Genomic DNA, 15,607 nt, shown 5'->3' with positions numbered 1-15,607 from the left:
TACTGACCCGGGCCTGGACTGCTGACCACGCTTCTGGATAGTGACTCCATACCTCGCTGCCCAATTGTTGCTGACCTCTGCCTGTTCCTGATGTTGTGCACATCCTGGTGTTCGCCATCCATTCCAACCACAGCACATTACCGACTATACCTCTGGTATGTGACATTTATCTTACTGGAAGTTGCTATTACATTTGGAATTGATACATTTTAATATATGTGGGGGGTTACAGTGCTTTATTAACAGCAGATCCCTGACATGCTTTTCTCAGGGCCTTTCTAAAATCATCATCCCCGGATACCAATAAGCCTACAATGTAGACATCAATATTCAGTAGCACAGCCAGAGTTATTATCCTGCTGCTCCCATATTTCCTAGTTTTTTCATGAGTTCATTAGTCCGACTAAATGGAAACCTGTTACAAGAGAAATATAGAGCTTCCATTGTTGACCTTTCCTTTGGGAAATGTGAGGTGCCTCTCTTTTATGCTGGTGTGATGGATTCATGACTTTCTAATCAGTGGCCTGGAGTATGCAAGTCAAAGGGTGCTGACTTCACTCTGTCTTTCTAATGAGCATGTTTGTTATGGGTGAGTAAGTCAGTATTAAAGGCTAAACCACAGAAATACAGAAAAGTGCATGAGACCAAAACCTGATGAAAATCCAAAGTCATTTTAATTATTGGTAAAAGTCATATAAAAACAAACACCGTGTTTTGAAGGCATCATTACTTCCCCTTCACCTAGGCTAAACTGTTTATATGACTTTTTTTTACCAACAATTAAAATTATTTTTGACTTTTTTTTCAGTTTTGGTATGGTGTTCCTTTGTGTATTTCTATGGTACAGCCTCCAACATTGATCCAGAACAAGCATCTCATCAAAAAGGCATAGTGAAGTCTGCACCCTTAGATTTGCATACTTGTTCCAGGCCACTGGCTAGAAAGTGCTGAAGCCATAAGACTTTGACTACTTTTGTACCATCATTAAAAGTATCTTGGACTTTCATCAGGTTTTGGTCTGGTGAGCTACTGTTGGATGCTTCTCCAGAGCTATTGAGCTTGCTTGAAGTTTTTCTTCATATGACTACACATGCCAGTCTAAAAGTTCCCAGTACCTCTTTGAGTTTGTTGTTCTAGAGTGTTGAAGGCCAAGACAGCCAGGTCTCATAATCTCATAAGGAGGTCAGAAGAGGCATACCTCCTATTTCTCTTTGTACAGGTTTCCTCTAATGTGCTGTGATAATGCTATGAAATGGTGAAAAAAATAATATTATATAATATGTGAAAATAAGGCAGTGAGGTAACTGGGATAGGTTATGACAAAATTTTAGCATCACCAAACCCAGCAAGAAAGGACAACATGGAACCAAGGTGGTCACAAATTGCAGATCCAGCTTCTAGATGTGTCCTAATATTGTGCACTCAGGGATAATATGATATTATGTCCAGCATTTACAATCCTCTGTGTCGAAAATTTTTACTTTTCTGCCCATTTAAATACCAACAATTTGTATCTTTCCAAGAATGTCCTTAGATAGGCAGCCTCTAAGCCATTTTAGTATTGGTGATCTCTTTTCTGTACTTCATAATAAAGCCATAATGATAGTCAAAGCAGATACAAGCGAGATGGCAGTTGGCCTTGTATGGAATTCACCTGAAAAAGGAAAAAAAGATTATAATTATACATTATTTTTACTGTCATTATTACTGCTGTTTACTGCTGCTGTTGCTGTTTAAGCAACTTTCATGGAATGCCTGGGTAATCTTTCTGTAATGTCAGATCCAAATCACATCAATATAGATGAGAATCCGACTTGGAGGCAATTTCCATTAAAGTCTATGGGCACAAGTTGGATAAATGTCCCCTTGAAGTAGTACAGGAACCTTTTCTAAAGTCGAAACGACTTCAGTAGTGCTAATTAAGACGGCTCTCATTGACTAACATGGGATTTCACATGTCATGCGACTTGGGGTCTCACAAGTCGAATCCCAAGTCGCAGCAGTGTGAACTGAGCCTAAAACTGCTTACAGCATAATGGCAAATGTACTAAAAACAAACAATTTTCCTGCGCTTAGGTTTCCCTGTGTGGTAAGCAGTCAGCACAAAAATTTGTTGTTGGCTTAGTATAATGGCAAATGTGTCAAAATTGAATTCCAGAGTTACCTCCCAGAATATTAGTAAAGTAACTAATAAATAACCTATGCCTATAATCCAGGTACTCCTGCAAGACAGCAAAATCAGGTCCTGTATTCCCTGAGGCCTCTCTGCAGAAAGTACTGCAGCTGAACAATACAGCCTGGTCTATATCCTGCTGTCAGGAAGCTTCCAGTGTTAGACAGACAGCACTAAACAATGCAATGATCCTGTAATGATGTTAAGGGTTGGCAGTAGGAACCACTGTATACTGCGAAGCACCAGATCAAAACACCCAGAACTGTTGATTTCAGAAGACTTTGGGGATGATTTTATTTGAATGAAGCAATATTCTGCAGTGCAGGCAGTGGGATAAGTAAGTATTTACGAGGGCTCTTTTGCAGAAAGACTTTTCTGAGCAATTTTATATTCCTGAAAAGATAGCTTTAGGCTAACTACATTGTTATTGCTTGCTCTCTTTTTCATTGTTAACTGATCTTTATAGGGGTATGAAGTCTCAGGGTATTGGTGTAAATGCAAAACCCTCCCACCCACTCCAACCGTACAGCAAGCAAATGTTGAATGAGGTGTGACAGTTGTCCGTTACAAAGAAAGAGTAGACGGCAATAATATTTTATTAATATTTTATTGACAAGTGCTGCTACACACAATGTATCTTTAATTGTAAAGCTCTCCATACATATTATAATCTGACTCTACAATCTTTGTACAATCTCCTTTTGGTTTTTCCAATATGAACACCTACCTAAACTGTCCAATAAATATGTGTCTAGTCAGGCAAGGTCTGTTAGCTCCTTTACCCATTATCTCCTGGGCTCCTATAATTCCATGGACTAACTTTGCAGAACTAAACATCTCATTTGTCTAGTCATTTTCTAGCTGAGAACACACTCTTGATATTTTGCAGTCTCAAGAAAACTATGTTTGGCACACATAATTCATCTCACTAGCTGATCTTTAGCTGAATCTCTGAGGACTATAAATCATCTGTGGACACCGTTGCCCCAGAAGATGTCTTTTGATGACAAAATGCATTGTGAGGAGCCTCCTACTGACGTCATCACATTCCAGGTAGTCCAGGATGTCCATGCCAGCTTGGTGAATGTTTTTTTTTTATGTGGATTTACTTTAACCTTATGTGAGTGCATTCCTTTGCCTAATAAATATTTAGAGGTTTTAACACTATGGAGAGGCTTTCTCTTTCTTGCTTTGCATGAAATTGTAATGCTGGGAATTTGGACATACTTATCTTACTGATGGTGTCCCTGGTTGATACTGAGGAGGTTTGGAGGGTGACCTTAATGTCCTAAGAGATTACACAGGCTCTCTATGACTACTCTTGATTTAAGGGGGTCATGGGAAGTTGGTAAGCAAGTACTCTATTACCACTTTGGGTGAAGGTGTTCAGTAGTAGTACTACAAGTATAGGATCTCAGGAAGAGATGTTGTTTCACTTGTCAGTACATCTTGGATGGGACTTTTTATATGGACTTTTTTTTTTACTACATGCTTTTCCTAATATATGTACTGTATTACTATATGCTTGTTCCTTATTTTTGCACTGTGAATTCAAACTGATTTATTATTTTTATTTTTTAACACATTCACATTAATATTTCAGTTGTATTTATCAGAAGGGATATCTTCGTTTTATATTTGCTGCTTTATTGATTATTTGATTTTGGTTTCATTTAATTTTTTTCTCAGTTGTGTACAAGTGCATGGTTTTTATAAAAAAGATATCCCCCAGCTGCCCTTAGTACAGCCTGGAATCCTTTACGATGAGCTTGAGTTTGTGGTCAGCCAAAATATTGATTGTTAGGTTGGTCATTTTAAGGTGCTTTTGCCTTATGCCCCGTACACACGATAAGAAAATCATACGAAAAATTTAGCGGAACCACTGATCGAATGATTTTCTCTTCGTTGATGAGCAGGATGTTTTAACCAATAATGATATTGTGAACAAAAAAATCCAGTTGAACAACAGTGAAAAATTTTGTCGTTTTGCATATGTACGACTGATTTTCTATGCGGTGGTATGACGGTCGTACAAAAAAAATCTATCAAGCTCTATCATGCATGAGTGGAAACAGAAGATGACCTGGATGTTTATGTCCAAGGAATCTCCATAAACACGAACAAAAAATCCAAATGTTAAAAGTAGATTGTCCTAATGAGATAATGAAACCAGAATGATGCAGATTATATTTTATGTATCACTATTTATGTATATAGGTCATGTGATAAACGATATTATACTCATTGCTGGTAATTGTGTATATCGCTTGTTCTGGCTGGAAGGGCGTGGCTACAAAGTCACATGCACACCGCATAATTTCCACTTGTATGGAAGACGTTAACACTACAAATTGCCCGACAAACAATTTTTTTTAGATTGGTCAATGTGGGCCACGATTTCGACCAATGAACGAAAATCATCGTCGGATGATTGATCAGTCAATTTTCTAATCGTGTATTCCCACCTTTAGAGTTCTCCTATGATAAGTAGTAGACAAATAATATTGATGATGACAAAGTCATATTTGTTTTTGCTCTAAACAGTAATTATGAGACACATAAATAACTGTAACCAAATTCTACTGATGTTCCAGCACTAGCTGTTATAAACTGTTACGGACAACCTGCCCTCCACAGAGAGTAATAAATGTAATAATTGGGTTTTTTGCTCACCATTTGGTTGTCCAGTAATCCTTACGACCACTTGATTACTAACTTTTCCATGTGTGTTTTGAGCTTCACACTCATATGTTCCATTGTGAGCAGAAGTTGTTTTTCTTATGAAAATTTCACTCTTATCCGCAGAGAAAGACACTTGATCTTTGGAAGGAATGGTCCAGAAGTACTTGGGTTCAGGGAATCCATCAGAATGACAAGTTAGGTTTAAGGATTCACCTTTTTTAACAGTCTCACGGGGTAAGACCATGATAGATGGAGTATCTGGTTGAGCTAAGGAAAAAAAAATGAAAGGATATTTATGATAGGAAGTTTAAGACATAAAGAAGAACCATAAAATCAATAAATTAATGACTATGTTTGAAAGTAATGAGGCAGGCCATTTGCTAACTTTATTGCCCTGTATTCCAGATCTAGTAACACAGAGTTCCTCTGTAACTGGCATAAAAAAGTTAACAGCCGGTGTCATGAAACCCTTCACCAGGCCTGGCTTTTTTTAATAAAAACCTTTCAGCAGTAGAGGACAATAAGCATGTGCATGTGTCTCCACCTGGTGTATTTCCAATATTGTGAGCTTTGTAAGTTTAGTTGGAATCTGACCACTTCCTGGAAAGCTTCCAGGTTTTTTTGACTTGTCTCAGAGGAGAGAGGGATAGGGTTTACGGGATACTCACAACAGCGACAAATTCTTTCTGCTCAAAAACTCTGACACTTCTAATGGGCCAGAAGTTTGCCCTTCAGGCCAAGATAGGCAATGTTCAATTGTGAGACCAGGAATGGACTGGGCAAACTTGACCAAAGGTGCTCCGCTTAATAGCCACCTTCCTGTTTTCCAGGGTCTAGTGTAAGCCTATTCCCATCCTTGGGAGAAGCCTCTAGAACTGTTCCTCCCCGGACAACAGGCCTGGGAGTCAAAGGGCCTCTATAGCCTTCTTGCCTTCCCCAGACAGCCGGCCTGGGAAGCAATCATGGGACCATCAATACTACATCCTCTCCAGGAATAGCCTGTCAGGGAAGGACTCCAGCCCACGTTACAAGAATTAAACCTCCTATTGATTGGTCAGGGTGAAATAAACATTTACATTAAAACCCATAACATTGCATCTTTTTGCTCAGTTCACAGGAGAACATTCCCCAGGAGCAGGCAGGAGACTTAAAGCAGGACTCCATGAAATTTTTTTTCATACATTCAATGTGGGCACAGCCCCACTGCTTGTGTTGTCCAAGGTTATATTTACCTGTTCTGTCAATCCTCTGAAAAACAGTGCACCCCCACGTCTAGTGGTGAACTGGTCCTGATGTCCTCACGTCTAGAGACAGTCTATGGGCATGATGACGTCAGGAACAGTCCATGCACAAGACCTCTAACGTATGGGGGGGCAGAAGCAGCAGAGACCTGTCTTGAGCTCGGAGGATCAGTGGATTAGGTAAACCCCTAGACAACAATGAGTGGTTTATCCATGCAGTGTGGGCACAGCCCCACTGCAGGGGAAAACCCCCCCCAAAACTCTAGGCTTAGGGGGAAACCCAACAAATACAGAAAACAATAACAATCTGAGCTTAGGCTGGCTACAACTTAGCTGCCCACTAAATAGCACTAGTGGCACTCCATCCTTGGCAGGGCAGCTACAAGTAATTAAACAGAAGTGCCATTTGGAGCCGTTTTGGAGTTCTAAGTGCACAAAATATTTCAACAGAGCAGAAGCTGATTGTACTTTGCACAAAGTGGAAGAGGCATCACTGCTGACATTAATCCGTAGTTATGTTATGTGTGAGCTCCTACGATCATCCTCTCTGGCCTGTTATTATATAAATGAAGTCTATTCAAAAATATAATACACTGCTCAAAAAATTAAAGGAACACTTTGAAAACACATCAGATCTCAAAGGGGAAAAATCTCCTGCTGGATATCTATACTGATATGGACTGGGTAATGTGTTAGGAACATAAGGATGCCCCATTGTTTGATGGAAATGAAAATTATCAACCTACAAAGGACTGAATTTTAAGAAACCCAAAAAATCAAAGTGAAAAAGGGATGCAGCAGGTTAGTCCATTTTGCTGAAATTTCATTGTAGCAACTCAAAATGGTACTCAGTTGTTTGTATGGCCCTCACGTGCTTGTATGCATGCCTGAAAACGTAAGTGCATGCTCCTAATGAGACGACGGATAGTGTTTTGGGGTATTTCCCCCCAGATCTGGACAAGGGCATCACTGAGCTCCTGGACAGTCTGAGGTGCAACCTGGCGGCATCAGATGGACTGAAACATGATACCCCAGAGCTGTTCTATTGGATTTTCATTCAGGCGAACGTGGTGGCCATTCAATGGTATCAATTCCTTCGTCCTCCAGGAACTGCACCAGGAGGAACCCAGGACCCACTGCATTAATGTAGGGTCTGAGAATGGGTCCAAGGATTTCATCCCGATACCTAATGGCAATCAGGGTGCCATTGTCTAGCCTGTAGAGGTCTGTGCGGCCCTCCATGGATATGCCTCCCCAGATCATCACTGACTCACCACCAAAACGGTCATGCTGAACGATGTTACAGGCAGCATAACATTCTCCTTGGCTTCTCCAGACCCTTTCATGTCTGTCACATGTGCTCAGGGTGAGAGCGCTCTCATCTGTGAAAAGCACAGGCGCCAATGGCGGACCTGCCAATTCTGGTGTTCAATGGCAAATGCCAATCGAGCTCTATGGTGCTGGGCAGTGAGCACAGGGTCCACTAGAGGACGTCAGGCCCTCAGGCCACCCTCATGAAGTCTGTTTCTGATTGTTTGGTCAGAGACATTCACATCAGTGGCCTGCTGGAGGTCATTTTCTAGGGCACTGGCAGTGCCCATCCTGTTCCTCCTTGCACAAAGGAGCAGATACTGGCCCTGCTGATGGGTTAAGGAGCTTCTACTGCCATGTCCAGCTCTCCTAGAGTAACTGCCTCTCTCCTGGAATCTCCTCCATGCTCTTGAGACTGGGGACACAGCAAACCTTCTGTATTGTACATACGTATTGATGTGCCATCCTGGAAGAGTTGGACTGCCTGTGCAACCTCTGTAGGGTCCAGGTATCACCTCATGCTACCAGTAATGACACTGACCCTAGCCAAATGCAAAACTAGTGAAAAACAGTCAGAAAAGATGAGTAGGGAAAAAATGTCAGTGGCCTCCACCTGTACAACCATTCCTGTTTTGGGGGTCATCTAATTGTTGCCCATCTAGTGCACCTGTTGTTAATTTCATTAACACCAAAGCAGCTGAAACTGATTAACAACCCCCTCTGCTACTTAACTGACCAGATCAATATCCCAGGAGTTTAATTGACTTGATGCTATACTCTGATTAAAAAGCTTTCCTTTACTTTTTTTTGAGCAGTGTATATAACTCAATAATATAATATATAATTTATACTATAATAACAGGGAAATTAAAGGCAGGAAACAAAGTTACTTTTCCATACTGTATAATCTTATGGGAAGATTGTTGCTGATATTAATGATATGTGGACAAGGTCTCTTTAACAGATAATTCAATTTGACAAGTATTCACATCTCAGTAATCTATCACCTTAGTTGGTGGCAGATAATTACAGCGTATGGTTGATTTATTTGTCAGTGCCATTTAAAGAACTATTAGCAAAACTTTTTTTTTATATTTTGGATAGCACAAGTGAGGGTTATAACCTGTCATATTTTTTTCTTTGCCATCTGTGTCCCATTGGGGAGATTTCTCCTCACTTCTTGTCCCATAGCCAAACAGGAAAGACATTGGAAGTTTTCCCCTCTATTACTTTTTCTTTGGAAAACCCACAATTTGGGTGTTTTTCTTTTACTTTCACTTTTAGTGATCATGGTAAACAGGACAAATAGAGAGAGTGAATCAAAAAGAGAGGGGCACAGACAGCAATGAAAACTGACAGGTGTTCTAATCCATCTCCATACTAAAAAAAAAAAGTTTTGCCTTTAGTTATACTTTAACCCCTTGACACCAACGGCACACAAATATGTGCCCTCACGGAACTGGGCTTTTTTCCGTGGGGCTGCATATTTGCGTACCTGTCTTTGTGCTGAGAGAGCGCCCCTCGGCGCGTTCCCAGCACCGAGTCCGCAGTGTCACTAAGAGCCTGGGTCCCGTTCTAACGATTGGGACCCGGGGCTCCCGATTCCGGGTCACGTGATCGCTGTGATATTCTCTGATTGGCTATCACAGTGATCAGTCACTGTGCAGCCCGGCCCCCTTGTTTTCTCTCTCTCTATGAATGGAGAAGAGAGATACATTGTATCTCTCGAACTCCTGGCATAGAGAGAAAAAAAGTTTGTAAAAAAGAAGATAAATAAATAAATATTAAAAAATAAAAGAAAAAATAAAGAAAAATACCTAGATCAAGGTTTGATCTAGTTCAGTGCCAGGGTTAGTGTTTGGGTCAAGGTCAGGGTCAAAGGTCAAGTTCAAAGGTCAGGGTCAAAGGTTAGGATTAAAAAAAAATTGGTATCAGTGTCAGTTAGTGTAATGTCAGTGTTAGTGTCAGTGTGTTTTGGGTAAAAAAAAAAAGACAAAAACAAAATGCGCACTATTGTTTCTGGGCTGTACTACGGGTACAAACAACAATTAACATACACATATATGGTATCGCTGCGATTGCCAAGAGCTGGAGAATTTATTTTAAGTTGTTCTTTGGTGGTAGGTTATGGTTGTAACAAGAAGCACACAGCTAACTAAAAAAAATGATTTTTTTACTATTTTGGACCAGTTTTCCTTTGATAATAAAAAACAAATTAGGAGCTATCCAATACCATTTACCACCAAATGAAAGCCCAATTTGTCCTGAAAAAATCAAGGTATAATCCATCTGGATGTACAAAGTAATTGTGATGATATGTTTGGTTTAACTATCACATGTCAACGTTGCAGAATTGTGCTTAGGCATTTAGATTTGTTTTACCCTTAGGCATGAAGGGGTTAAGCAACATGCTCAGATTAAGTTACGTTTATGCGCTGTAATAACGTCAATGATGTGAGATCTGTGCATCTTGGGAGCAAGCAGGAGAGGGTGGCTACATTACTACATACAGTGGGACTATGGAGAATGAACGTAGTCACCCTCTAACAGGAAGTTGGATCACAGAAGCAAACAGATAGAAGGGTCTTTTTAAAGTTAGGAACTACTACTACTAGAATAGACTATTTTCTCATTAAATCAGAGTTCAGTTTCACTTTAAGGACAACGGGAAGAACATTTAGCAAGACATTTCTAACAGAATAGGTACTTTCCAAAAGTGTGCGTGGTGCATTATTGCAACATACCCAAACCACATCTACCATACAGTCCAAGCTCTGCGACATTCAAACATGAAAGAAAGTCTTCGTGGATATCATTATGCATTCAATTCAATGAAGAAGCTAAAGTGTATGTAAGTGTATGTAAACCCTACAGAACTTCTCTTACTTGCTTATTTGACATATATTTGAAATGCTACAATTTTGGCCATATTCAATATATTTCAATAAATAAATAAAAATATATGAAAAATGTTTTTAGAAATATATTCTTCAGACCTTTTATAAAAAAAGTCATTTTAACATATATTTTTACATATATTTGTAAATGCATTCCAAAAATGTAGATTTGTATTTTTAAAGACGTACAGTATATTTGAAATGTATTTTAAAAATATTTTTCATATATTTTGTAATAAAAACGCATTTCAACATGCAGTATATATATAAACACACACACATATATATATATATATATATTTCTTGAAATATATTGAATATGGCCAAAATTGTAGCATTTCAAATATATGTCAATATATCTGGGAAGAATATTTAAAAAATATATTTAAAATATTTTTTTCTTCCGTATGGACACTGACACCCCCAACCCCCGCTAGTTGGATATCTACAACAACTACACACACCAGGGTTCCTGAATGAAATATAATGCACAAAAATAATTATAATAACACTACTAACCAGCAGCCATATTACAAGTTGTGCTCAGCTCTCTGGACTACAGAATACTTCCCCCCAATATAATAGAGATCACGACAGGGGAAGGTATTTGCAATCGAAATCAACACCGAGCACCCTATGGTGATAACGCTGCTCTTCCTTAGATACAGTACAGTAAAGAAGCATTGTCACTCTAGGACAGGAAGTGTGTTACTACAGAATATAAAGGGAAATAACAACCATCTAAGTATTAGTAAGCTGGTAAGTATTGGTAAGCTACAATATATTACATTGCTGTTCTTGTGTTTAGATACACTTCAACAATTAAAAAGCATATACTCAGAATTATTTGTGTATTTACCTTATTTTAATATTTTTATGGAGCCATGAATAAGAGACATGAATACATTACTTTTCATTCATTTATTTGTAACACCCTCCTAGTCAGCTAAGGGGAGCTAGACCTCTCTTGTTAGTGAGGAGAGCTGTACAGCAGCCTGGCTGTGATAGCTAGCAGGGGTCAAACTTTGGTCAGAGCTGAGAGGCTCTGCAGACCAGCCCTCTGGAACTTCCCCCTGCTCTAGAACTTTGGATAGATGTCTAGAAGTAGTGGGTGGATCGGAGGAGAGGCTGACCTGCACTTTTGTGGGATCCTGGAGGAGGCAAGGGGCCAGGACAACCCTTAAAAATAAGAGAGCCTGCTCAGCTGCAGGAGAGTTTGGGTGGAAGACAGAGAGGATGTAGGGCTGAATACAGGAGACTGGGAGGGGGCCCAGATGGAGAGAGGTTCCCACCTACAGGCAGTGGAGCTTGGAAGGAAGAAAACGCAGACCCTCACCAGCCCCCAGAGCGAGGACCACCTGTGCAACAGAGAAGGAGTGGCCTAGCTAGAAGGCCTGGTAGCAGCCACCAACCCAGCAGCCGCATAAGAGAAGAACTGAGTGAGTAAGCCTGCACCCCCTGGGCCAAATAGCCTAAGGAGCACTCTGGTGGGAAACCAGATCTGGCACCTACTGGGACTATATTATTTTTTTAAGTGACAGTCACTAGATCCCCTGCTCAGCCATTCTTACAGACAGTTGGGTAAAGAAGAGGATTTATCTAGGGGCTAGGGTGGTACTACAGGAGATGCTGGCTAGCTCTCCAAAAGAGACTGTTTTGCTGTAGAGACTTGTAAAATGTTCCAGGAAGTTATCCTCAGTTTATCAAGTCCATTGGACATTCCATACACCACTTACCCCATCTAAGTTGAAATTCCTCTAATAAATTCCAAAAACCCAAGCTCAAGGACTGGTTACTGACTCCTGGATGCAAGTCTGTGGAAAGTTTGTGTTGCCTGGCTGTGCAGGACTACATTGGGACCCAAATTCTCAGCAACTCCTAAGGGGGTAGTGCTACATATTCATTCATACACTGAGAGAGGATTTACATTTTCAGTAAGAAATTAATAAAATCCATGGCATTTCCAGCTAAGGATGGACTTTCTGTTTGGAAACTACACCAATCAGCTGCTTCCACTGCAGTACCTTGGTCTTTTTGGCTTCCTCTTGAAAATGTATATGTGCTTTTAAACCACAACTGTCACACCACCAAAATCAAAAGGGTCTCAAAGCATTCTACCAGCCTAAGGCCTATATTTTTCCATATTAGCAACAGCTAACCAACAGGCGTTGCTCCTGTTGGCGTTTTCGTTTTGGCACTTCTTAGAAAACCCTTTGAAAATGTTGGATAGGGATGGGTTCACTATTGAAACTAGGAACTCTAGGTTTGAGATCATAAAACCCCACTCCTTCCAAATTTGAGTGTTGTACACAGTCACTGTCACATTTTTATTGCTGTTGTCCAAAAAAGAAAAACTTAATTTCCAGGAATATACAGTACAAAAGATTAAAATTTGACTTGTTTGAGGCACTCCTGGCCTTAGGCCGGCCTAATGGTTTTAATCTCAGCCGGTTCAGCGGGAACCAGCCCAGACTCACCCACCATTGATGGGCAGGCTGAATGTACCAAGTTGATCCATCAATGAACTTGGGTACAACCAGCCTGCTGGATTTTACATAACGGCAGGTATAGCTACTAACAATAATCACTGTCTTCTTCCAGTGGGGATGGCTCCCCCCCCCCGCCGGGAGAATACAATGGCTCTGCATGGGGGTAGTGGGGGGGGGGGTTCCCTTGTCAGCATTGTATTTGTAGTGACCTGTGGTTGCAGGAAAGAAATTCACTCCATGGAAGGGCTTCCTTAGTCATGACTAAAGTTATGACTAAGACTGGGTATGACTGAAATGTGTCCAAGTGGACATTTATCTTGTACAGGTACTTTACAGACTTTTCCTCCCCTCCCCTTTTCCTATAACACAATCAGAAATTATTTATTTTTCCATCTAATGGCTTTTCAGTCAGCCCCAGCCTTACACTTTCTGGTTTCTTTCCTAGGCGTGAATGACATTCCCCCTTGATGAAGCTTCCTGAAATACTCATGTCACCCATCCCAGGAGGCTTCAGGGAAATTTGCAGCACAGTACGCATGCACTAGGCAATCTGTGCATGCTCATTAGAAGAGACACCTGGTTCTCAATGGTGTCAGTATAGAAGATAGTGGGGAGGGACTTGGCATCAAGTAGTGGAGCGGGAGGTTTCGGCAGGCAATGCTAGATTCGCTGGGCATCTGATTTATTAAATCTAAAATCGAATTAAATTTAATTTATTTAAGGACAACCCGTGATGCAGGTAAGAAGGGGAAAAATGTAAAGGGGGGAAGGTGAAGTTTCTCTTTAACTAGGTCTTTAATCTTTTGCACTGTATGTTCCTGGAGCTTTTTGCTATTTTGAACTACAATATCATCTAGAGACTGTAAAACTCCACCAAGAGAGATATATACAAGCACCCAACCAAGGTGAGGTTGACTAATTTCCAGCTCTGACTTTTTTTCTCATGTCCCAGTTGGAGATATAAGCTCACTTTCTGTTCTTGAGGCTGGGTGTCACTAGGGAAGGGAGTAATAGGATATTCTTCTGATGAGGATACACACAGCAATAACATAATTTTTTTGGATAGAGTGTGAAAATATAAGAACTTTGGTCAGGTTTTGATGGTTCTCTGTGTCTCCTGTGCAGGTGACACCAACACACTTGCATGTTTTGTCTTGGTTTAACGAAAAAAAACTCCCCAGTGAGGATACAGGCAATAAAAACTTGACAGATGTTTTGACTCTTATCCTTGCTATGGCAAACTAAGAAAAATGGTGGTTTGGGCTAGAATTGGGTTTTAATTTTGGAATCCCAAGAAGATACAGTATATGCCGTTGGTATAAAGAGCAAGCAAAAATGTATTTTTTAGTTCTGGATAGTATGAGGAGATGTGGGAGATTTCGTCTCACGTCCTGTACACAGGAATCTGCAAGGGGATACAGCCAAGCGTAAAAAACTGAAATAGCTTCCATTGGGAAAGATTCCCCTCACTGCATGTATTGGTATTTGCACAGAATGTGAAGTGTTAGCTCCCCAATTCACACAGGCAGCAATTAAAGTCTAACCAAGATTTTTCTCTATGTCATACAAAAAGGGTATTAGGCCCCTTTCCCGCAGGCGTTCTGTATGTCTGTTTTTCATCTGTTTACGGATGAAAAACGGACCCCCATGTATTTCTATGGACTTGTGGATGTAAATGGATGAACATCTTTTTACATCCGTTAATGTCCGCATCCGTTAACATCCGAAAACCCTATTTTTCTTCAGCAAAAAAACCTGGAATGGACGGAAAACGATGTCAACGGATGTAAACACACCAAAAACGGATGTAAATGGATGAAAACTGATGTAAATGGATCTAAACAGTTGAAAAACAGATGTAAACACATGAAAACGGATAAAAAACATCTAAACAGATGAAAAACGGATGTAAACCAATGTAAATGGATGAAAATGGATGTAAACGGATGAAAAACAGATGGAAAAACTGGTGAAAAAACAAATGTAAACTCATCCTGAAAAAACGTGACTGAACTAAAGAAGAAAAATGGAACATCCATGTGAAAGGATCCTAAGGTAGAGTTTCATTTTAATATCCTACTTTCTTAAGGGGTTCCTTACTGAATAAGGTTTGGGGCCAAGTTCAAAGCACAGAACCCCATAGTAACACTTTTCCAGATTCTCACTGATCAAAACGTATAATTCATTTACTTCAAACCACTGATCTGTACTGCCTTATGAAATAAGCTCATTAGTCCTTAAAGCAGAACTTCACCCAAATGCGGAAGTTCCGTTTGTTTGTATCTTCCCCCTTCCACGGCCATATTTGGCACTTTTTGAGGAGGAGTGGGTACCAGGTTTTGTTAGGTATCCGCTTCCATTTCCGGACAGATGCGCCTCTGTCTTGGGGTGTCTCCACTCCACTGGAGGAACAACAGAGACACCTTTTAGACAGCAACATTGTTTGTCTGGGGAGAGAGTATTGATAGATGTACTAACACATTTAGGTGGACTAGAACAGGTGTCTCCAAACTGTGGCCCTTTGCTGGCCTTTATCCAGCCCTTGGGGCACTATTCCTCCCTATGATATCAGGTACTATTCCTCCCTCTTACACCAACAAAGGGACACTATTTCTTACACTGATTCCAATGATGGGACATTATTCCTCCCATTAATACCAATGATGGGTATTAACGGTATTAATGGGAGGAATAGTACCCCGTGTTTATTTTTACTGATGCTTGGCCTGGAACATTCTCTACCCCCACTGGTCACAATCTGGCCCTCCTAAAGTTTGAAGGACAGTAAACCGGCCCTTTGTTTGAAAAGTTTGG

The 15,607-nt window shown here is 40.4% G+C and overlaps 1 protein-coding gene across 1 annotated transcript in view; it reads right to left on the bottom strand.

Annotated features, from left to right (window-relative positions):
• Positions 1-217: 217 nt before the first annotated feature.
• The window catches only part of LOC149441199 (vascular cell adhesion protein 1-like), a 52,225-nt gene continuing 36,835 nt past the window's right edge, over positions 218-15,607 (bottom strand). Inside the window, exons 5-6 of the mRNA XM_089657640.1 lie at positions 4,847-5,122; positions 218-1,654 (exon numbers count right to left, since the gene is read on the bottom strand). Coding sequence (XP_089513766.1) covers positions 1,584-1,654; positions 4,847-5,122 — 347 coding nt within the window. The 3' untranslated portion in view covers positions 218-1,583. The remainder of the gene's footprint in view (positions 1,655-4,846; positions 5,123-15,607) is intronic.

The sequence above is a fragment of the Staurois parvus genome, unplaced genomic scaffold (genome assembly GCF_062004578.1).
Source record: "Staurois parvus isolate SC_StPar_1 unplaced genomic scaffold, SC_StPar_1.0 ptg001014l, whole genome shotgun sequence".
Taxonomy (NCBI): domain Eukaryota; kingdom Metazoa; phylum Chordata; class Amphibia; order Anura; family Ranidae; genus Staurois; species Staurois parvus.
The sequence above is the reverse complement of the archived record's forward strand: the minus strand, read 5'-3'. Positions and strand labels throughout refer to the sequence as shown.